Here is a 24,854-nt window from a genome sequence, read left to right on the forward strand (position 1 = left end):
ATAATAATAAAAAATAATAAATATAGTGTTGTTATTTTTTAATTGGAATATAGATTCAAAAATATATGACAACAAATTTCCTTTTACGAAATGTTATTTTTGAGTATTAGAATTTACATGCTGACATGAAATTCGTGGACAGATGGTAAAGTCTTTGAGTCGTCCTAGGTAGAGCTCATATGTTTCTTAACCTCGTGAAATGAAGGGAAGGTGTGGTCAGCACTTTCCCCAGCCGCCTTTACTCCACTTTGGACCCGGATTTGAACGAGAGACATTCGGGTTAGTAGACAAACGCTCTACCGCCTAGGCCAAGCCGTATCATCATTTAACAAGATATTGACTGTAATATCATGCTTATCTCAGAAACCAATAGACCTATCACAAGCTGTAACAGCCCACTTACTCAATCGTCCGTACTATTAGAAGCAATAGCAAGATACAAATATACACCTCTAATAAAAAAAAAGTACGCTTTGTTTAAGTTCTCACTGTGTTATACTACTCAACATGTCAAACTCATTATCGTTGTGATCAAGTTCTCATTGAGTTCAAGTTCCTACTTTGATCAAGTTCTCACTTTGTTCATTTCTCACTTAGTTGAAGTTCTCACTTTGTTGAAATTATCACATTGTTTAATATCTTATTTTGATCAAGTTCCCTCTTTAATCAAGTTCTCACTTTGATCAAGTTTCTCACCGTTTAACTTCTCACTGTTAAACTTCTCACTTTGTTCCAGTTCTAACTTTGTTCAAGTTCTCACTTTGTTCAAGTTTTTACTTTTGTCAATTTCTCACGTTGTTCAAGTTCTCACTTTGATAAAGTTCTCTCCCCGTTCAAGTTCTCACTTTGTTCAAGTTCTCACTGTTAAACTTTTCACTTTGTTTAAGAACTCGCAATTTCCTAGCCCACACGAATATTGACTGTCCCTTGTTCAACAAGCCTTTGTATTGTCCAATATGTACATTTTCAATTGCACATTTTGTCTTATCGCAACCCCGCTGCCCGTTTCCCTGCTGGTACTTGATATTTTGTCTAGATGTGGCTTTTTGTTGCATAAGTCAGAGGAAGCTAGATGTTAAATAACTGGTAACAGACGGGGGAGTGACTCACACCAGCACCTGTTACACGAAGCGTGGACTCAAACTAAATAAACACAAAATAAAAACGCAATGCTAATTTTAAATTCTAGGTCGTCCGTAATCATTAAGGGTCGGCGTGGTCGACTGGGTAAGGCTCAGGACTGCTACACTGAAAATTCTCTGCCTTCTCTCAAATTTTGAGTAAAACAATAGGTTATTGCAGGGAGGGGGCGGTCAGTTATTGCAAGGGTTGGTCAGTTATAGCAAGGGTTGGTCAATTATTTTCCTCATGCTGAAACAGCCTTTCTAGCCCTGATATCCCCAAAAGCTCTTCACACTGCATCATGACACACCACACACAATCAAGACCCAGATGTTTTGTGTTTTGCAATAATTTTAGCCTGTTATGATAGGAAGAAACAACTGTTAAACTTTTTAATTTAGATATAAGAAAGTATTGATGGTTAGATCAGTGGCGTCGCTAGGTCGGGTGTCACGCGGTTCGGTACCTTAAGGGGTCCCCTCCCCCCAAAAAAAAATCTGTATACAGGCATATATACATAAGCCCCATATATATGTAAATCTGTGTATTCGCATGTGTATTTGTATTTAAATATCCTTATTGCTGATTTCATAATTTTTAAAGCTACAAAGATTTTTTTTTCTCATTAAACAAATCATTTTCCTAATATAAAAATGGACAGAGTATCCGAAAGTGCAAGAAACCCATCATGACGAAATACCAGAAATGTGATTTTTACGGAGCATATATACTAAACATATTCCACAAAAAATACAACATTTAATGATCAAAATGATTAAAGGCGTAAATTTTCGTTTAAACTTCAAGCTGAAGAAAAGAGTCAACATGTGTCGCTTATTATTGCTTATGGTTTCCATTATTTATTTACGTCTCTCACACTTGTTTAACTCAATTTATTTACAATGGATTAATACATTGGTTTTAGGCATCTATCACACAATTTTTAATAGGAATTTTAAAAAAAATAACCCATTTAACATATCAGACATCAAAGATAACAAATCAACTACTTAAACAATGAAATGTACAACTATTGTTCTACGGTAGCAATCGCCTTTCTCCACACACTTACAGCTAAGCTGGTGTATAATAATTTGCTTTTCGAATGATAAGTAGATATAGTTGTTATAAATACTGGTGGATGTAGTATTCTTTTCTATATCGTTATAAAGTTACGTCATGGTGTCACTCCCCCCCCCCCTCCCCACCTCGTTGGGATTTGTCTATATTTCTCTTTATTAAAGGACTTATTAACTCTAATTAATTTATCTGGAATAATGTTTTTACTATATATATATATATATATATATATATATATATATATATATATATATATATATATATATATATATTGCTCATTTTGCCTTGGTGTCACCCCTAAATACTGTCACCCGGTGCGGTTCCCACCACCCACACCCCCTTGGCGACTCCTCTGGGTTAGATAATTAAATTCCTTTTCGTCTATGCAGAAATGTTTCCAATATGAATAAGTGTGCGACTGAAAATATTTCGCTTTTAAAACACTATCAGTAGCTCGTGAAGGATGATTTCCCCCCCCCCCCCCCCCACTATGTTATAATTCACACTCTGTTAAACTCATTCTCGCTGTGATCAAGTTCTCACTTTCAACAAGTACTCACTTTGTTCAAGTTCTCACTTTAATTAAGTTCTAACTTTGTTGAAGTTCTCACTTTGTTCAAGTTCTTACTTTGATCAAGTTCTCACTTTGTTCAAGGGCTAACGTCGTCTATCCCCACACGAATGTAAACTGCCACTTGTTCGACAAGCCTTTGTTATGTCCAATATGTACATATTAAATTGCACATTTTGTCTTATCGCCACCCCGCTGCACATTTCTCTGCTGGTACTTGATATTTTGTCATGCGGCGCTTTGATCGAGGGTTCTGAAAACAATTAGATGTTAAGTAGCTGGTAACAGACGGGGAGATGACTCAGATCAGCCCATGTTATTCGCATCTTGGGATCAAGCAAAATATACATGACATAAAAATGGAATGCTAATTTTAAATTCTAGGTCGTCGGTAATCATGTAGGGTCGGCGTGGTCGGCTAGGTAAAGCTCAGGACTACTGAACTGAAAATTCTCTGCCTTCTGTCAAAGTTTGAGTAATTTCTGTTGAACGGATGTAGTAATATACCCTATTTTCGATTCTCAAAAAACACATGAATTTATAAAGTACTAATAATATTCCGCACCATTTCACATATTGTTTGGCGTTTTTCTAGTGGGCAATGCTTTTTTCTACGAGATTCTATTCTATTTTTAAAAGTTTAAGTAATTAAAATTGAATTAAAATCATGTGTATATCATGAGTTGCTACCCCCCCCCCCCGGTAGTGTTATATAAGAATATTCGAGAAAGTTAAGGGGGAAAACTTCCGGTTTATTTATTTTTTTTACTTTCGATTCAGTAAAATAAAATTTGAGAACGAATATTTAATACATAAAAAACGTATTTTTAATGTTGTTTTTAAGTCAAGTAAAACAAGGTTATTGCAAGGGCGGTCAGTTATTGCAAGGGCGGTCAGTTATTGCAAGGGCGGTCAGTTATTTCAAGGGGTGATCAGTTTTTTCCTCATGTTGTAACAGCCTTTCTCACCCTAATCGGCTAAAAAGCCATCATGACATAACTAACATCATCAAGCCTCATATGTTTTGTGTTTTGCAATAATTTGAGCCTGTTATGATAGGGAGAAAACATGTTAAACTTTCTAATTTTAAAAATGAGAAAATATTTATTTTGAGATAAATAAATATATTTTCGTCTCTGCAGCAAATTTCCCCCGAAGAATAAATTAGTTCAATACATTATTGGCTGAGTTTCAATTTTTCAAAAAATAAATTTAGAGAGAACAAAGTGAATTCTTTGTCAACACCCCCATAAAGAATGCTTGTTATTAATTAGAATATTTTAGTTGCAACAGCAAATAGAAAACATGGAGGCTGGCAACGTTTTCTTTGTGGTGAATACTTAATTGAATATTAATGAATTTACATCTGATGGAGGCCCAACGCTATATAAATATATCTCAATACTGTACATAATTGTACATGAAACACATGATTGTTACTCGTAAGGTCAGTATTTTGTTGTTCTGTTGCTTAATTTTGAATATTTCTATAAGCGTAGTTCTACATTGTGGTCTCATCCTGTTCGTGTCTAAAACTCATGGGGCAGACAAGGTACAGCTCATGTGTTTCACTGACCTCGGCATACAAATGGAAAGTGTGGTCAGCACTGCGCCTAGCCGCTTTTGTCTCCTTAATGTGGGTCAGGTACCCATCAGAGCTGAGTGGACTCAGGGATGTCCTACAGACTTGAGCCAGTAGCTGTCCTACATTTGTAGACATGATTATTGCTGATCAAGGATCGAGTACTTAGCTTATTCCATACAGGCAGGAGGAGAGTAAAGCTGTCAGTTATAGCGCAAAAGGTTATTTGTTTAAAGTGGTTAGTTGTGGGTGTTGAATGTAATCGCTTAAACGTATAAAGATGGTGAAGTCAATTTTTTAACAGTTTTACCAGAAATGTCTCTAGATTTATATTTAGCACAATGACCTTTTAATCTAAATAAAACGCTCAAGCAATATTGTGCGCGTTGTAGAGCGCTACCCTTCAATAACTGGGTATTAATTATGAAGTATTAGCTACAATCAGATGCATTAACAAGCTTGCCGGTTGTTTTTTTTTCAGTTTAGCCAGAAGATGAATTCAATTCCGTTGTTTGCTATCTTGTTGCTGACAGCAGCGTATGTTGGTAAGTGAATCTCTGGTTGGAGAGTGTGTGATGTTAAGTGAATCTCTGGTTGGAAAGTGTGTGATGTCTGGTGAATCTCTGGTTGGAGAGTATGTGATGTTAAGTGTACACTGGTTGGAGAGTATGTGATGTTAAGTGAATCTCTGGTTGGAGAGCGTGTGATGTTAAGTGAATCTATGGTTTGAGAGTATGTGATGTTAAGTGAATCTCTGGTTGGAGAGTATGTGATGATATGTGAACCGCTGGTTGGAGAGTATGTGATGTTAAGTGAATCTCTGGTTTGAGAGTATGCGATGATGGATGGAGAGTATGTGATGTTAAAAGTAAATCTCTGGTTGGTGGCTAAATAAATCTCTAGATGGAGAGTATGTGATGTCTAGTGAAACTGGTTGGAGAGTATGTGATGATAAGTGAATCTCTGATTGGAGAGTATGTGATGATAAGTTAAACTCTGGTTGGAGAATACGTGATGTTAAAAATGTATCTCTGAATTGAGAGTATTAGTGAATCTCTGGTTGGAGAGTATGTGATGACTAGTGAATCTCTGATTGTAGAGTATGTGATGTTAAGTGAATCACTGGTTGGAAGGTATGTGACGTTAGGTGAATCACTGGTTGGAGAGTATGTGATGTTAAGTGAGTCTCTGGTTGAAGATTATGTGGTGATGGTTGGAGAATTTGTGTTTTTGGTAAGTAAAACCCCAGTAGACAAATGCATCATTTGATACCTAACGTGTAACATTAATTATACGTTTAGTTTGTTGCTATTTCCACGTAGTGACCTGTTTTAAAAATATCAATTAATCATTACAGGATCACATTCAATCAACCATATTAAAATGTTGATGTTCAGAAATACGCCAACCTCACTTGATATAGTAAACTTCCTTTTTGTATCTGTCGTTTTATTGTCGGATGTAACCAACTTCTTTGAACTCGTGATATGAAGGGATGGTGTTGCCACCACCCACCTTTGTTTACCTTTTACGTCATGTACCAATCTAAGACCGACGTTAGAAGGACTTGAACCTTGTCAAAATTTGATACTTTCGGGTTAGCTGTCGTGTACGCTACCGCGCGACCTCGCCATGTAATACTAAGCGAGATATTATTATATGTTTAATTGTGAAGTTTTTATTGATGTAAAATGATACAAAAATATCCGACACTAGTCTAAGCTGTCAACTCTCCCTCCTCTAGTGTCTCCAGCTGATGCCGTAGTGAAGAGAGCTACAGACTTGTTAAAAGATATGATGGCTAACGCAACACAAAGTACCACAGACTACAGCGGTTACGGCTGTTTCTGCTTTGGGGGTAAAGGAAAACCTGTGGACGACGTAGACAGGTAACTCGCCTGAAACTCAGATTTAGATGTTGTAAAACACAAAGAGTCGCCTTAGATGTTGTAAAACACATTGATTCGCTTTAGATGTTGAAAAACAAAAACGATTCACTTTTAATTTTGTAAAAAAAAGGTTCACTTTTAGGTTTTGTAAAACACATAATAATTCACCTTAAGATTGTTAAAGAAAAAAACGGTTTCACGTTTCTATAATACAATTGTGGTGAGATAATTGTTTCTTGTTTTTTATTTTTTTTTTGTGTATTTTTTTTTTTGCCTCAGACACGTAATTTATAGCGTCAGTTGTGTGTTCGCTTTAGTATTACAGTTTTCATCATCGGCTTGTGAGGACTGATACAGATTTACAATTGTAATATTTTTTTCTAACTTGTAGCCTGCTTTCATTAATTTAAGATGGTTTACTTATACATAGATCTAATACAAAACGTCTAAATATAAAGAAAAATAAAAGATAAAAATAAAAATCCAACCTGAAACTGAAAATACAAATGTGTAATTAAATGAGGATTCAATAGAATTTTTTCTCGAGATGGTGGGCTGAGGGGGCGGTGGGGGTGGAATTTGGGTTTTTAAGTAGAGCTGGGAAAAAAAAATTGGGATTACCGAGAATTAAAATGATACAAATTTAAAGCAATCGGAAAAGTTATGTAATTACAATGAGACACATCAAAGCAAACATTCTTCCCTTTCAAACATCTATATCTATACAGTCCTCAAACAGTTTTTTTTAAATTAATTCAATTGTTTTAAACATTTAAATCAGTAATAATAACATATTTGATAGATTTTACACAGCATCAAAGACATGAACAATGAACATTAATTGCATATATAATAATCAAAGGGAGAAAATAAAATGGCATAAGAACTAGACTAAAATAAGGTGTCCAAACTAGGTTTCTCTTGACTGCTTAGTTTACTGTGCTGCTAAGTCAAAAGTTCACATTGTAGCCACCCATGGACAGAAATAGAAACGACCGTGGGAGAAGTGTCTCTGTAATACACATACTGATCTATCATTCCAAAACTTTCCATGACATAAAATTGACCCTTGGTAATGAGGGCACGCTACCTTGAAGTATTCGCCAGTCCGTTTGAGTGGGGGGGGGGGGGGGAGTGTGTGTGTGTGTGGGGGGGGGGGGGGGGGTTAATGTGTATATCTCTTCCTACCAGTCAGGTTGTGCACCTTAAAAACCTGGGAAACAGAAGGCTGTTCTAATGTTAATTTACTTGTGGGCTGATCGTGTGATGTTTGGCTTGAGACAGTCTAAATTAAAATTAATACTTTATTTATTCCTTTCCTGTACATTTCTTTTTTCTCAGTTAAGTGAGAGTTCCCAGTCTATGTCTTAGTTTTGCTTGAAATATTTCTTTTAACTCGATGTCCATGTATTTTGTGAAAAAATATCTGAATTTATTCCTAATTTGCCATATAGTCGATCTTTAAATAGCCGTTGCTACTAGTCTCTTTTCGTCTTCTGTTCTTTGTCTAGTCGTGTTAATTAAATTAAGTGTAATTGCTTTATTTGTTGTGGATGTTTGATTGGTGGTATTAAATATTTTTGCAAGTGTTTGCTTTGCTTTCTTTCTTTTTAAATTATGACAAATCACTTTTAGCTGTTGTAAGCTTCATGATGATAAACTTTTAATTATGACAAAACACTTTCAGGTGTTGTAAACTTCATGATGATACACTTTTAATTATGACAAATCACTCTCAGGTGTTGTAAACTTCATGATGATGCACTTTTAATTATGACAAATCACTTTCAGGTGTTGTAAGGAGCATGTCGATTGCTACACGTCAGTCATAAATAAGTATAAGCCGTGCTCGCCTTCCACCAAATACTACAAATACAGTTGTCAATCCGAAAAGTGTTTTTGTGGTGAGTTATTGTTCCTGTGTATACGGGCTTGTGGTGAGTTATTGTTCCTGTGTATATGGGCTTGTGGTGAGTTATTGTTCCTGCGTATACGGGCTTGTGGTGAGTTATTGTTCCTGTGTATACGGGCTTGTGGTGAGTTATTGTTCCTGTGTACACGGGTTGACTTACTTTTGACTTAGTCCTCTTCGCTCCTTATGGAGAATAGGGCCTCCACCATTTCCTTCCATTTCTTCCCATCCCCGGCTATTAATTTTGCCATCTCCCAAGACATCCCTGTTAGCTGCAGTTCTTTAAGAAGACTCCGCCTCCAGGTCTGACTTGGGCACCCTCTTTTCCGCTTTCCTTGGGGTTCCACTCAAGCGCTTGGCGTGTAACATTTAGGTGAGCCTTTCGCAGTGTGTGACCCACCCAGCGCCACTTTCTCCTTCTTATTTGCACACCCATAGGCTCCTACCTAGCTTTCCTCCATAGTTCTATGTTCGGCACTTTGTCCTGCCACTCAGTTTCAATATCCGTCTAAGGCATATATTCATGAAGGTCTGTATCTTTGCTGTGCTTGCCTTGGAGATGCTCCATGTCTCTGCTCCATTCAGCAGAACTGCATTGACATTAGAGTTAAATACCCTAATTTTTGTGGTGTACACGGGCTTGTGGTGAGTTATTGTTCCTGTGTATGCGGAATTGTGGTGAGATATTGTTCCTGTGTACATGGGCTTGTGGTGAGTTATTGTTCCTGTGTATATGGGCTTGTGGTGAGTTATTGTTCCTGTGTATACGGGTTTGTGGTGAGTTATTGCATCTGCATGTATGTGGTCAAGGTGATTTATTTAAAGTGAATACATGGTTTTACGGTTAGTTATTGGACCTTTATTCTTCATCTTGAGGTGAGTTAACGCTCCATAAGAATACATCTCAAATTAATTAGATCATTTAATTCAAACTACATACCGCCAGCGACAAATATTCAATAACTAAATCTGAAGTATTTTAATAGTAATAATAACTTTATAGCTGAATATGTTGTCTATTTATTGGCATTGGTTCGTTTATATTCTTATTTATCTGAACCTCTCATCAAAGCATCTGAACATTTATGACATTGACCCTAGTGTTGTTTTATATTCTAGACCCAGTCGGCTCACGCTGTGGATATAATACCTGCGTTTGTGATCAGATATTGAGTCAGTGTGTGGCCAGCAAAAAGTACAATGCCGCCTACAAAAATTACGACAGAAAGAAGTGCTAGCCTTGCTGCGGCTCACGTTCATTAGCTTTACATTAAGTTTGAACATTAAAACAAAATAGATCAGCTAATGAGTTGCTTCTCTTTTTAGTTTATTTGAAATGATTGTATGTAGAAATAGCAGTAATGTTGTAGCAATGATTCAATTTAAATGTAGGTCTATACATATACTCATGTACACATACCCCTCATACTCGCCTTTGAACCCTATTATTCATCTTACAAGGGTCTCATCCCCCGCGGAAATGGCTTAAAAGTTCCATCTTGTTGCGTATTGACTGTGATGCCGACTGCCAAAGTTTGTGTTATTTGATGTCTCCCCTCTGCAGTCTGCCTTTTCAGTTGACGACACATTTTGTTCCATGTGGCATGGCATATAGAATTGAATACAAACTGAAGCCGAGATATACATTACTTACAAAGATACTGCAGCCGGAATCGTTAAAATGCCATCATACCATACCTGAATTGGGCTTTGATCAGTGCATTCCGGCCAGTGCGCGCATTGGCCGGCCAATGTATAAGATACGCTGCTAGTTTTACGTTCTTAGGGCTTTTGTCTAGAGTGCCGGCCAATGCGTACTTTGGCAGTTATTCGGGTTTGACTGCAACAAGTTAATATAGTGTGCTTAAACAGTTTTCTTTCTTTTACGTTAATTAAGCGCCGATTCATACTGGCTCATGCTAAGGAAGTAAAATTGGCTTAGCATAGAACTGACCATACCATCTCTTTAGATGCCCAGCTCACAGAAGCAGACGAAAATTCATTAAATTAAATGAAGTACTAATTAAATGTTAAAAAAACAAACATTAAACATATATTTTTAAAATTTTGTTAACATATTTAAGCTGTGATATATCTCGTGATAGTAACATTTTAAATAGTTTTTGTAATTTTAAGTTTTTTAGACTTATAAAGACCATTAAGCTTTATATAGACTAAACCACAATATAGATTCTCATTTTTTCCGAGCATTACGAAATGAGGAAAATAAGTATTTGCATGATCAATCTACTTTCGGTCATCTCTATAAGTGGGGGGGGGGGGGGGAGGGTTGGGGTAAGCGGCCACGTACACAGCGCCACCCCTCCTACGAAATAGAAAAATGAATCATTCGATCCAGTTGCTTTAAGAAGAGGCGTCGCATGGCGAGGGGGGGATGCGGACCGAACCTGGTGTTACCATTTAATGGGGTTACACAAAGAAAATATATACAGAAAATATGATTTTTGTCAGTTCAACGAAAGAGTTAAAAAGTATTTTGGTACAAATTGACGATTCCGACAAGGAGCGGGGGGAAGGGACGGTGACACCGTGAAATAAACCTGCTAACTAACGAGTAAATACTGCTACATCCAGCTATATTAATAATCGATTATAGATTTTTTATCAACTGTGTGTGTGTGTGTGTGTGTATATCATATACGTTTTTCCTTTGGTGGGGTAGTGACACCATTGGTTACCGCTAAAATGTGACAACTGACCTAGCGTAGCGACACCACCAGCTTTAAGTATTGCATATTTTAATAATACAAAAAGAAAACATTCTGCCGTAATGTATTAGAGTTACATTTTCAAGCGCTTCTTTTGTTACCCTGTAAAGTAAACTAGTTATACATTACTGGAAGTTTTTTGTGAATTTAAAAGGAAAAAATTATTAATATGAATGCGGTTAGAGTACATCGTGCTTAACGTATCAGATCATCATTTTTTCATTGTTGACAAAAACAATCAACAATCTTAACAATCAAGTGCAATCTTTTTCAGTACTGCTTTACCAAGCGTGCAACATGATTCCGGTTTCACTTGCTGTAAGACTATATGTTTAGAAAATGAAATTTGCTTTATCACACCTTCAATATTAATTCTTTTAATCATTAATTTAGCACTTGAGAACTATAGATATATTACACCATGGCGATCAAGTCGATTTTTTAAAACTATTTTCACCTGTTACCACGGGTCTGTCAAATAAATAATCATAAATAATAAATATAGTTTTGTTATGTTTTAATTGGAATATACATTTAAAAATATATGACAAAAAATTTCCTTTTACGAAATGTTGTAGTTGAATATTAGAGTTGACAAATGCTGACATGCATGCCGTGGACAGATGGTAAAGTCTTTGAGGTAGAGCTCATGTTTCTTAACCTTGAGAAATAAAGGGAAGGTGTCGTCAGCACTTTCCCCAGCAGCCTTTCCTCCCCTTTGGACCCGAATTTGAACTAGAGGCACTATTGGCTGTAATATCATGCTTGCCTCAGAAACCAATAGACCTATCACGCACTGTAACAGCTCATTTACTCAGTCATGCGTACTATTAGAAGCAATGGCAAGATACAAGTATACACTTCTAATTTAAAAAGTACGCTTTGTTTTAGTTCTCACTGTGTTATACTACTCAATATGTCAAACTCATTATCGTTGTGATCAAGTTCTCATTGAGTTCAAGTTCATACTTTGATCAAGTTCTAAATGTGTTCATTTCTCACTTTGTTGAAGTTCTCACTTTGTTCAATTTCTTATTTTGATCAAGTTCTCATTTTATTCACGTTCTCACTTTGTTCAAGTACTTACTTTATTTAAGTTCTCACTTTGTTCAAGTTCTCACTTTGATTAAGTTCTCACTTTGTGCAAGTTCTTACTTTGTTCAAGTCCTCACTTTCATCAATTACTAACTCTGTTAAGTTCTTACTTTTATTAAGATCTATCTCTGTTCAAGATCTCACTTTGGTCAAGTTCTCAATGTTAAATTTCTCACTTTGTACAAATTCTCACTTTGTTCAATCTCTCACTTTGTTCAGGTACTCATTTTACTCAACTTCTCCTTTTGTTCAAGTTCCTTATGTGTTCAAGTTTCTCATGTTGATCAAGTTCTAACTTTTTTCAAGTTTCACTGTTCAAGTACTAACTTTGTTCAAGTTCTAACTTTGTTTAAGTTTTCACTATGTTCAAGTACTCACTTTGTTCAAGTCTCACTTTGATCAAGTTCTCATTTTGTTCAAGTTCTCACTTTGTTCAGGTACTAACTTTGTTCAACTTCTCCGTTTTGTTCAAGTTCCTTCTTTGTTCAAGTTCTCACTTTGTTCAAGTTTCTCACGTTGATCTTGTTCTCACTTTTTTCGAGTTTTCACTTTTTTTCAAGTACTCACTTTGTTCAAGTTCTCACATTGTTCAGGTTATAACTATGTTCAAGTACTCACTTTGTTCAAGTTCTCACTTTGATCAAGTTTTCGAATTTTTCAAGTTCTCACTTTGTTCAAGCTCACACTTTGTTCAAGTTCTCACTTTGATCAAGTTCACTCCCTTTGTTCAAGTTCTTACATTGATCATGTACTCATTTTGTTCAAGCTCTCACTTTGATTAAGTTCTCATTTTGTTCAAGTACTCACTTTTTTCAAGTACTCACACTGTTTAAGTTCTCTCTCTGTTCAAGTTCTTACTTATTTCAAGTTTTCACTATGTTCAATTCTCGCTTTGTTACAAGTTCTCACTGTTCACCTTTTCGTTTCGTTCAAGTTTCTCACTGTTTAACTTCTTACTTTGTTCAAGGAATCACTTTGTTCAAGTTCTCACTGTTAAACTTCTGTGTGTTAAACTTCTCTCTGTTAAACTTCTCACTTTGTTCAAGGGCTAACGTCGTCTATCTCCACACGAATGTAAACTGCCACTTGTTCGACAAGCCTTTGTTATGTCCAATATGTACATATTAAATAGCACATTTTGTCTTATCGCCACCCCGCAGCCCGTTTCTCTGCTGGTACTTGATATTTTGTCATGCGGCGCTTTGATCGAGGGTTCTGAAAACAATTAGATGTTAAGTAGCTGGTAACAGACGGGGAGATGACTCACATCAGCCCATGTTATTCGCATCTTGGGATCAAGCAAAATATACATGACATAAAAATGGAATGCTAATTTTAAATTCTAGGTCGTCGGTAATCATGTAGGGTCGGCGTGGTCGGCTAGGTAAAGCTCAGGACTACTGAACTGAAAATTCTCTGCCTTCTGTCAAAGTTTGAGTAATTTCTGTTGAACGGATGTAGTAATATACCCTATTTTCGATTCTCAAAAAACACATGAATTTATAAAGTACTAATAATATTCCGCACCAATTCACACATATTGTTTGGCGTTTTCCTAGTGGGCAATGCTTTTTTCTACGAGATTCTATTCTATTTTTAAAAGTTTAAGTAATTAAAATTGGATTAAAATCATGTGTATATCATGAGTTGCTACCCCCCCCCCGTAGTGTTATATAAGAATATTCGAGAAAGTTAAGGGGGAAAACTTCCGGTTGATTTATTTTTTTTACTTTCGATTCAGTAAAATAAAATTTGAGAACGAATATTTAATACATAAAAAACGTATTTTAAATGTTGTTTTTAAGTCAAGTAAAACAAGGTTATTGCAAGGGCGGTCAGATTTCAAGGGGTGATCAGTTATTTCAAGGGGTGATCAGTTTTTTCCTCATGTTGGAACAGCCTTTCTCACCTTAATCGGCTAAAAAGCCATCATGACATAACTAACATCATCAAGCCTCATATGTTTTGTGTTTTGCAATAATTTGAGCCTGTTATGATAGGGAGAAAACATGTTAAACTTTCTAATTTTAAAAATGAGAAAATATTTATTTTGAGATGAATAAATATATTTTCGTCTCTGCAGCAAATTTCCCCCTAAGAATAAATTAGTTCAATACATTATTGGCTGAGTTTCAATTTTTCAAAAAATAAATTTAGAGAGAACAAAGTGAATTCTTTGTCAACACTCCCATAAAGAATGCTTGTTATTAATTAGAGTATTTTAGTTGCAACAGCAAATAGAAAACATGGAGGCTGGCAACGTTTTCTTTGTGGTGAATACTTAATTGAATATTAATGAATTTACATCTGATGGAGGCCCAACGCTATATAAATATATCTCAATACTGTACATAATTGTACATGAAACACATGATTGTTACTCGTAAGGTCAGTATTTTGTTGTTCTGTTGCTTAATTTTGAATATTTCTATAAGCGTAGTTCTACATTGTGGTCTCATCCTGTTCGTGTCTAAGACTCATGGGGCAGACAAGGTAGAGCTCATGTGTTTCACTGACCTCGGCAACCAAATGGAAAGTGTGGTCAGCACTGCGCCTAGCCGCTTTTGTCTCCTTAATGTGGGTCAGGTACCCATCAGAGCTGAGTGGACTCAGGGATGTCCTACAGACTTGAGCCAGTAGCTGTCCTACATTTTTAGACATGATTATTGCTGATCAAGGATCGAGTACTTAGCTTATTCCATACAGGCAGGGAGGAGAGTAAAGCTGTCAGTTATAGCGCAAAAGGTTATTTGTTTAAAGTGGTTAGTTGTGGGTGTTGAATGTAATCACTTAAACGTATAAAGATGGTGAAGTCAATTTTTTAACAGTTTTACCAGAAATGTCTCTAGATTTATATTTAGCACAATGACCTTTTAATCTAAATAAAACGCTCAACCAATATTGTGCGCGTTGTAGAGCGCTACCCTTCAATAACTGGGTATTAATTATGAAGTATTAGCTACAATCAGATGCATTAACAAGCTTGCCGGTTGTTTTTTTTTCAGTTTAGCCAGAAGATGAATTCAATTCCGTTGTTTGCTATCTTGTTGCTGACAGCAGCGTATGTTGGTAAGTGAATCTCTGGTTGGAGAGTGTGTGATGTTAAGTGAATCTCTGGTTGGAAAGTGTGTGATGTCTGGTGAATCTCTGGTTGGAGAGTATGTGATGTTAAGTGAATCTCTGGTTGGAGAGCGTGTGATGTTAAGTGAATCTATGGTTTGAGAGTATGTGATGATATGTGAACCGCTGGTTGGAGAGTATGTGATGTTAAGTGAATCTCTGGTTTGAGAGTATGCGATGATGGATGGAGAGTATGTGATGTTAAAAGTAAATCTCTGGTTGGTGGCTAAATAAATCTCTAGATGGAGAGTATGTGATGTCTAGTGAAACTGGTTGGAGAGTATGTGATGATAAGTGAATCTCTGATTGGAGAGTATGTGATGATAAGTTAAACTCTGGTTGGAGAATACGTGATGTTAAAAATGTATCTCTGAATTGAGAGTATTAGTGAATCTCTGGTTGGAGAGTATGTGATGACTAGTGAATCTCTGATTGTAGAGTATGTGGTGATAAGTGAATCGCTGGTTGGAGAGTATCTGATGATGGCTGGAGAGTATGTGATGACTAGTGAATCTCTGATTGTAGAGTATGTGATGTTAAGTGAATCACTGGTTGGAAGGTATGTGACGTTAGGTGAATCACTGGTTGGAGAGTATGTGATGTTAAGTGAGTCTCTGGTTGAAGATTATGTGGTGATGGTTGGAGAATTTGTGTTTTTGGTAAGTAAAACCCCAGTAGACAAATGCATCATTTGATACCTAACGTGTAACATTAATTATACGTTTAGTTTGTTGCTATTTCCACGTAGTGACCTGTTTTAAAAATATCAATTAATCATTACAGGATCACATTCAATCAACCTTATTAAAATGTTGATGTTCAGAAATACGCCAACCTCACTTGATATAGTAAACTTCCTATTTGTATCTGTCGTTTTATTGTCGGATGTAACCAACTTCTTTGAACTCGTGATATGAAGGGATGGTGTTGCCACCACCCACCTTTGTTTACCTTTTACGTCATGTACCAATCTAAGACCGACGTTAGAAGGACTTGAACCTTGTCAAAATTTGATACTTTCGGGTTAGCTGTCGTGTACGCTACCGCGCGCCCTCTCCATGTAATACTAAGAGAGATATTATTATATGTTTAATTGTGAAGTTTTTATTGATGTAAAATGATACAAAAATATCCGACACTAGTCTAAGCTGTCAACTCTCCCTCCTCTAGTGTCTCCAGCTGATGCCGTAGTGAAGAGAGCTACAGACTTGTTAAAAGATATGATGGCTAACGCAACACAAAGTACCACAGACTACAGCGGTTACGGCTGTTTCTGCTTTGGGGGTAAAGGAAAACCTGTGGACGACGTAGACAGGTAACTCGCCTGAAACTCAGATTTAGATGTTGTAAAACACAAAGAGTCGCCTTAGATGTTGTAAAACACATTGATTCGCTTTAGATGTTGAAAAACAAAAACGATTCACTTTTAATTTTGAAAAAAAGGTTCACTTTTAGGTTTTGTAAAACACATAATAATTCACCTTAAGATTGTTAGAGAAAAAAACGGTTTCAGGTTTCTATAATACAATAATGATGCAATTTTAGATGTTATAAGATTTGCGATTTTGATTTTATGATTTAAATGATACGTTTCACTATTTGATGGTAGAGAACAAAAACGATTCAAATTTAGGTGTTGTAGACGTCTAATTACTTTTAGCTGTTATAAACCCCATAACTGATCACTTTTAGCTGTTGTAAACTTCATGACGAAACATTTTTAATATTGTTTCTTGTTTTTTATTTTTTTTTTGTGTATTTTTCTTTTGCCTCAGACACGTAATTTATAGCGTCAGTTGTGTGTTCGCTTTAGTATTACAGTTTTCATCATCGGCTTGTGAGGACTGATACAGATTTACAATAGTAATATTTTTTTCTAACTTGTAGCCTGCTTTCATTAATTTAAGATGGTTTACTTATACATAGATCTAATACAAAACGTCTAAATATAAAGAAAAAATAAAAGATAAAAATAAAAATCCAACCTGAAACTGAAAATACAAATGTGTAATTAAATGAGGATTCAAGGGAATTTTTTCTCGAGATGGTGGGCTGAGGGGGCGGTGGGGGTGGAATTTGGGTTTTTAAGTAGAGCTGGGAAAAAAAAATTGGGATTACCGAGAATTAAAATGATACAAATTTAAAGCAATCGGAAAAGTTATGTAATTACAATGAGACACATCAAAGCAAACATTCTTCCCTTTCAAACATCTATATCTATACAGTCCTCAAACAGTTTTTTTTAAATTAATTCAATTGTTTTAAACATTTAAATCAGTAATAATAATATATTTGATAGATTTTACACAGCATCAAAGACATGAACAATGAACATTAATTGCATATATAATAATCAAAGGGAGAAAATAAAATGGCATAAGAACTAGACTAAAATAAGGTGTCCAAACTAGGTTTCTCTTGACTGCTTAGTTTACTGTGCTGCTAAGTCAAAAGTTCACATTGTAGCCACCCATGGACAGAAATAGAAACGACCGTGGGAGAAGTGTCTCTGTAATACACATACTGATCTATCATTCCAAAACTTTCCATGACATAAAATTGACCCTTGGTAATGAGGGCACGCTACCTTGAAGTATTCGCCAGTCCGTTTGAGTGGGGGGGGGGGGGAGTGTGTGTGTGTGTGTGTGTGGGGGGGGGGGGGGGGGGTTAAGGTGTATATCTCTTCCTACCAGTCAGGTTGTGCACCTTAAAAACCTGGGAAACAGAAGGCTGTTCTAATGTTAATTTACTTGTGGGCTGATCGTGTGATGTTTGGCTTGAGACAGTCTAAATTAAAATTAATACTTTATTTATTCCTTTCCTGTACATTTCTTTTTTCTCAGTTAAGTGAGAGTTCCCAGCCTATGTCTTAGTTTTGCTTGAAATATTTCTTTCAACTCGATGTCCATGTATTTTGTGAAAAAATATCTGAATTTATTCCTAATTTGCCATATAGTCGATCTTTAAATAGCCGTTGCTACTAGTCTCTTTTCGTCTTCTGTTCTTTGTCTAGTCGTGTTAATTAAATTAAGTGTAATTGCTTTATTTGTTGTGGCTGTTTGATTGGTGGTATTTAATATTTTCGCAAGTGTTTGCTTTGCTTTCTTTCTTTTTAAATTATGACAAATCACTTTTAGATGTTGTAAGCTTCATGATGATACACTTTTAATTATGACAAAACACTTTCAGGTGTTGTAAACTTCATGATGATGCACTTTTAATTATGACAAATCACTTTCAGGTGTTGTAAGGAGCATGTCGATTGCTACACGTCAGTCATAAATAAGTATAAGCCGTGCTCGCCTTCCACCAAATACTACAAATACAGTTGTCAATCCGAAAAGTGTTTTTGTGGTGAGTTATTGTTCCTGTGTATACGGGCTTGTGGTGAGTTATTGTTCCTGTGTATATGGGCTTGTGGTGAGTTATTGTTCCTGCGTATACGGGCTTGTGGTGAGTTATTGTTCCTGTGTATACGGGCTTGTGGTGAGTTATTGTTCCTGTGTACACGGGTTGACTTACTTTTGACTTAGTCCTCTTTGCTCCTTATGGAGCATAGGGCCTCCACCATTTCCTTCCATTTCTTCCCATCCCCGGCTATTAATTTTGCCATCTCCCAAGACATCCCTGTTAGCTGCAGTTCTTTAAGAAGACTCCGCCTCCAGGTCTGACTTGGGCACCCTCTTTTCCGCTTTCCTTGGGGTTCCACTCAAGCGCTTGGAGTGTAACATTTGGGTGAGCCTTTCGCAGTGTGTGACCCACCCAGCGCCACTTTCTCCTTCTTATTTGCACACCCCTAGGCTCCTACCTAGCTTTCCTCCATAGTTCTATGTTCGGCACTTTGTCCTGCCATCTCAGTTTCAATATCTGTCTAAGGCATATATTCATGAAGGTCTGTATCTTTGCTGTGCTTGCCTTGGAGAAGCTCCATGTCTCTGCTCCATTCAGCAGAACTGCCTTGACATTAGAGTTAAATACCCTAATTTTTGTGGTGTACACGGGCGTGTGGTGAGTTATTGTTCCTGTGTATGCGGAATTGTGGTGAGATATTGTTCCTGTGTACATGGGCTTGTGGTGAGTTATTGTTCCTGTGTATATGGGCTTGTGGTGAGTTATTGCTCCTGTGTATACGGGTTTGTGGTGAGTTATTGCATCTGCATGTATGTGGTCAAGGTGATTTATTTAAAGTGAATACATGGTTTTACGGTTAGTTATTGGACCTTTATTCTTCATCTTGAGGTGAGTTAACGCTCCATAAGAATACATCTCAAATTAATTAGATCATTTAATTCAAACTACATACCGCCAGCGACAAATATTCAATAACTAAATCTGAAGTATTTTAATAGTAATAATAACTTTATAGCTGAATATGTTGTCTATTTATTGGCATTGGTTCGTTTATATTCTTATTTATCTGAACCTCTCATCAAAGCATCTGAACATTTATGACATTGACCCTAGTGTTGTTTTATATTCTAGACCCAGTCGGCTCACGCTGTGGATATAATACCTGCGTTTGTGATCAGATATTGAGTCAGTGTGTGGCCAGCAAAAAGTACAATGCCGCCTACAAAAATTACGACAGAAAGAAGTGCTAGCCTTGCTGCGGCTCACGTTCATTAGCTTTACATTAAGCTTGAACATTAAAACAAAATAGATCAGCTAATGAGTTGCTTCTCTTTTTAGTTTATTTGAAATGATTGTATGTAGAAATAGCAGTAATGTTGTAGCAATGATTCAATTTAAATGTAGGTCTATACATATACTCATGTACACATACCCCTCATACTCGCCTTTGAACCCTATTATTCATCTTACAAGGGTCTCATCCCCCGCGGAAATGGCTTAAAAGTTCCATCTTGTTGCGTATTGACTGTGATGCCGACTGCCAAAGTTTGTGTTCTTTGATGTCTCCCCTCTGCAGTCTGCCTCTTCAGTTGACGACACATTTTGTTCCATGTGGCATGGCATATTGAATACAAACTGAAGCCGAGATATACATTACTTACAAAGATACTGCAGCCGGAATCGTTAAAATGCCATCATACCATACCTGAATTGGGCTTTGATCAGTGCATTCCGGCCAGTGCACGCATTGGCCGGCCAAAGTATAAGATACGCTGCTAGTTTTACGTTCTTAGGGCTTTTGTCTAGAGTGCCGGCCAATGCGTACTTTGGCAGTTATTCGGGTTTGACTGCAACAAGTTAATATAGTGTGCTTAAACAGTTTTCTTTCTTTTACGTTAATTAAGCGCCGATTCATACTGGCTCATGCTAAGGAAGTAAAATTGGCTTAGCATAGAACTGACCATACCATCTCTTTAGATGCCCAGCTCACAGAAGCAGACGAAAATTCATTAAATTAAATGAAGTACTAATTAAATGTTAAAAAAACAAGCATTAAACATATATTTTTTAAATTTTGTTAACATATTTAAGCTGTGATATATCTCGTGATAGTAACATTTTAAATAGTTTTTGTAATTTTAAGTTTTTTTTCCCACGTTTAACTTGCTTTCTCTGTTTGTGTGTTTGTCTTTCCAATCAAATCTTGCGATCGAAATTTCTGGCACTTCCCAGTTAGCTAGCGCGCTGAAATTTTCAGGGAAGCTTTCTTTTGGATGACCATTGAATATTCAATTGTTATTATTACTAAATTGATCAATGGAAACATTTTATTGAGCATTTTAGACCGCTATATAATCTATATATATAATTCTCCTCTGCTAGCCATTAGAAAAAAAACCAGCGACGCGTACCTCGCGCGCAGTGAAGCGAACGATCACATGTCGCCACAGGCTTAGGGGCAGAGAATTTAGCTTGAACCGAGTTTAAACTTACAGGAGGTAGGCCAGTTTGGGGGAGACGATATGGTCGAGTGGTTGGGCACACGATTGCTATCCCACTCGACACGGGTTCAAATCTATGTGTTCTAGTCAGTAACGTATTCAAACAACGAGTTTTTTACGAGTTGTCTTTTTACGAGTTGTCTTTTTACGAGTTGTCTTTTTACGAGTTGTCTTCGTTTACCCAAAAAAAGTGAAAAGATAAAATCGATAGCAAGATTTTAATGCAAACAAACAGACAAAGACTAAAAAGTAGAAAATAATAATCATTAAAAAAGTTTTAAAAAACCCACGTTTTCTGATTGAACTAAAAAGTAGAAAATAAATGCTATAGGCCCTACATCACAATAATGCAAGCGATCACTCTACTATAAGCGAGCAAAAACGTGGGGCGCCGTGATTTTCTTACAGTTTCTAATACTGTTGACTCTCTACAAGCTCCCTAATAAAAGTCAATAGTATTATCTAATCAATAGTAATATAACTTTTACTTCGGCGCCCCACGTTTTTGATCGCTTATAGTAGAGTGATCGCTTGCATTATTGTGATATAGGGCCTATAGCATTTATTTTCTACTTTTTAGTTCAATCAGAAAACGTGGGTTTTTTAAAACTTTTTTAATGATTATTATTAGACTTATAAAGACCATTAAGCTTTATATAGACTAAACCACAATATAGATTCTCATTTTTTCCGAGCATTACGAAATGAGGAAAATAAGTATTTGCATGATCAATCTACTTTCGGTCATCTCTATAAGTGGGGGGGGGGGGGGAGGGTTGGGGTAAGCGGCCACGTACACAGCGCCACCCCTCCCACGAAATAGAAAAATGAATCATTCGATCCAGTTGCTTTAAGAAGAGGCGTCGCATGGCGAGGGGGGATGCGGACCGAACCTGGTGTTACCATTTAATGGGGTTACAATAAGAAAATAAAAGATAATATATTGAGAAAATATGATTTTTGCCAGTTCAATGAAAGAAATAAAAAGTATTTTGGTACAAATGGACGATTCCGACAAGGAGCGGGGGAGGGGACGGTGACACCGTGAAATAAACCTACTAATTAAAGAGTAAATACTGCTACATCCAGCTTTATTAATAATCGACTATAGATTTACTATCAGCTGTGAACCCGTCAAAGCAATCATATATATATATATATATATATATATATATATATATATATATATATATATATATACATCACACTTTTTTCCTTTGGTGGGAAGGTGACACCATTGGTTACCGATACAAGGGGACAAACGACCTAGCGACACCACCAGCTTTAATTATTGCATATTTTAATAATACAAAAAGAAAACATTCTGCCGTAATGTATTAGAGTTACATTTTCTAGCGCTTCTTTTGTTACCCTGTAATGTAAACTAGTTATACATTACTGGAAGTTTTTTTGAATTTAAAAGGAAAACATGAACAATATGAATACGTTTAGAGTACATCGTGCTTAACGTATCAGATCATCATTTTTTCATTATTGACAAAAACAATCAACAATCTTAACAATCAAGTTAGAAACAATTGCAATCTTTTTCAGTACTGCTTTACCAAGCGTGCAACATGATTCCGGTTTCACTAGCTGTAAGACTATACGCTTTGAAAATGAAATTTGTTTTATCACACCTTCAATATTAATTCTTTTAATAATTAATTTAGCACTTGAGATATATTACACTACGGCGATGAAGTCGATTTTTTTTTACTATTTTCCTCTGTTATCACAGGTCTGTCAAATAAATAATAATAAAAAATAATAAATATAGTGTTGATATTTTTTAATTGGAATATACATTTAAAAATATATGACGAAAAATTTCCTTTTACGAAATGTTATAGTTGAGTATTAGAATTTACGTGCTGACATAAAATTCGTGGACAGATGGTTAAGTCTTTGAGTCGTCCTAGCTAGAGCTCATATGTTTCTTAACCTCGGGAAAATGAAGGGAAGGTGTGGTCAGCACTTCCCCAGCCGCCTTTACTCCACTTGGACCCGGATTTGAACGAGAGACATTCGGGTTAGTAGCCAAACGCTCTACCGCTTAGGCCAAGCCGTACCATCATTTAACAAGATATTGACTGTAATATCATGCTTATCTCAGAAATCAATAGACCTATCACAAGCTGTAACAGCTCACTTACTCAGTATTGTGACTGTAAAAAATAATTAGATTTTCATAGTGTTTTTTACTATTTATTCGGTGGTTTCATTAAAAACATCAAAAAATAGACTTAATTTCTGACTAACTTCTACATTGTAAATTAATATGTCATTCTATAATCCAGGTAAAATTAAATATATTTGTTTGGCGAGTAAAGCGGAGAGTCGGAGTTGATTATTCACTATAACATTCCATTGGCGAAAAAGGGCGCCACGGCTACGCATCATTTTTTTTTCTTACTTTACTGTTACACAATACGCTTTAATACAATTGGTTTCTTTTCTAGTTGTTAAAACCAATCCAGTACAAATACTTGCGATTTTTGTTCGTGAAAAACCGCCCCCACCCCACACATACTCCTCCCCCATCATTTTGGACAAAGTTGGTAGAGCGGGTTTTAACGTAACTAACTTTTTAAAAATGTCACACAATCGTACAATGCGCTTTAGTACAATTAGTTTCTTTTCTAAGTGATAAAGTGATAAAAATCCAGTGTAAATCTTTGCTATTTTATTTAGCGAAAAAAAGCGACCCCCCTGCACCATCTTAATAAAAGTCACTGCCTTTTTTACGGTAAAACAATCGTACAATACAATTTAATACAATTGGTTTCTTTTTTAAGAATTAACGTTTACCGACTCACCAATCTAGTGTAAACAGTTCCGATTTTGGTCGCGAAATAGCGCCCCCACCTCATCTAGGAAAAGCTGGAAAGCGGTTTTTGCCGATCACTGTTTCTTAAAGGTATGTGGTTTATAGTTACACTATTAGGCTAGAGAAGAGTAAAATAAGTATGTTAAGGCTTGAAGCCATTACATTTCTTAATTTAGACTGTTTGTAATTAAAAACTACAGCATAAAAATCAGCTTTAAAAAAATGTTCCACCCCTTTTGGCGCCCCTTTAGGGTCGGGTTAAGGATAGGATTAGGGTTGGTGTTAGAGTTCTGCGGTTGTAAACACACGCATGCGCAGTACCATCGAAAACATCGCCGCTAAGGCAAGTCGTAGTTTCTCTCCATTGCGCATGCGTATCGCATGCGTATCTTATTTCGGCTAGAATCGGCCAAAAATTTATTGTAGATTATTTTCCAAAACACAAGTTTTACCAACAAATTGAAACAGCGTTTCAAATAGTCGTAAAGTTTTGCATTGCAGATCCACCCTGGAACTAAATTATTCTAGTGCTAAATAAAGTTAAGAAATAAACTAATTACCCTAAAAATGGTTACCTACTTGCTGAGCGTTGAAATCCTAAATGCGACCGAGATGACTCAATGATTTCTTACTCTGTATCAGCCAATCGTCTTCACCGAACCAAAACGAGATTAGGTACTGCCCCTTCCGTCCAAGCGGAAATGATTAATTTCAAATTTCACACCGTAAATTGACCGTAAGCAACGGAAAAAAAATTAATTTAATTACATATCATAATTATTTGAAAGTAATTAAATTAAATAAGTATAATATTTTTATAAATAATTTAAAACAAATAACTGTTGGAAAAATTTCGTTTAAAACTTGGAAAAAATATTAAAACAATGAACCGGAATAAGAAAATCGAAATAAACTTTTTGGATAAAATCTAAAGCAGTAGGCCTATTTATAAAGATCTGAAACATCTATAATTTTAATAACTTTTTTTTTTTTTCAAATATCATAAAAACTTAAACAAACACTTTCATAAGCATTGCAATACAGCCCTTAGTAGAACTTAAGGTAAAAAAAA

General features: G+C 36.1%; 2 protein-coding genes across 2 annotated transcripts; both read left to right on the top strand.

Annotated features, from left to right (window-relative positions):
• The first annotated feature begins 4,129 nt into the window (after positions 1-4,129).
• LOC131952471 (basic phospholipase A2-like) lies at positions 4,130-9,445 on the top strand. The gene is made up of 5 exons (XM_059315149.1): positions 4,130-4,220; positions 4,837-4,900; positions 6,100-6,244; positions 8,036-8,148; positions 9,276-9,445. Exons 1-5 carry the CDS (start codon positions 4,194-4,196, stop codon positions 9,392-9,394), a joined length of 468 nt encoding a protein of 155 aa, XP_059171132.1. The 5' UTR covers positions 4,130-4,193; the 3' UTR covers positions 9,395-9,445.
• Positions 9,446-14,277: 4,832 nt separating this feature from the next.
• On the top strand, positions 14,278-19,767 carry LOC131952537 (basic phospholipase A2-like). Its single transcript, XM_059315257.1, has 5 exons — positions 14,278-14,368; positions 14,986-15,049; positions 16,271-16,415; positions 18,342-18,454; positions 19,583-19,767. Exons 1-5 carry the CDS (start codon positions 14,342-14,344, stop codon positions 19,699-19,701), a joined length of 468 nt encoding a protein of 155 aa, XP_059171240.1. The 5' UTR covers positions 14,278-14,341; the 3' UTR covers positions 19,702-19,767.
• Positions 19,768-24,854: the final 5,087 nt, after the last annotated feature.

This window comes from Physella acuta, unplaced genomic scaffold, assembly GCF_028476545.2.
Source record: "Physella acuta isolate Inbredline_101_S28 unplaced genomic scaffold, ASM2847654v3 ptg000875l, whole genome shotgun sequence".
Lineage (NCBI taxonomy): Eukaryota > Metazoa > Mollusca > Gastropoda > Physidae > Physella > Physella acuta.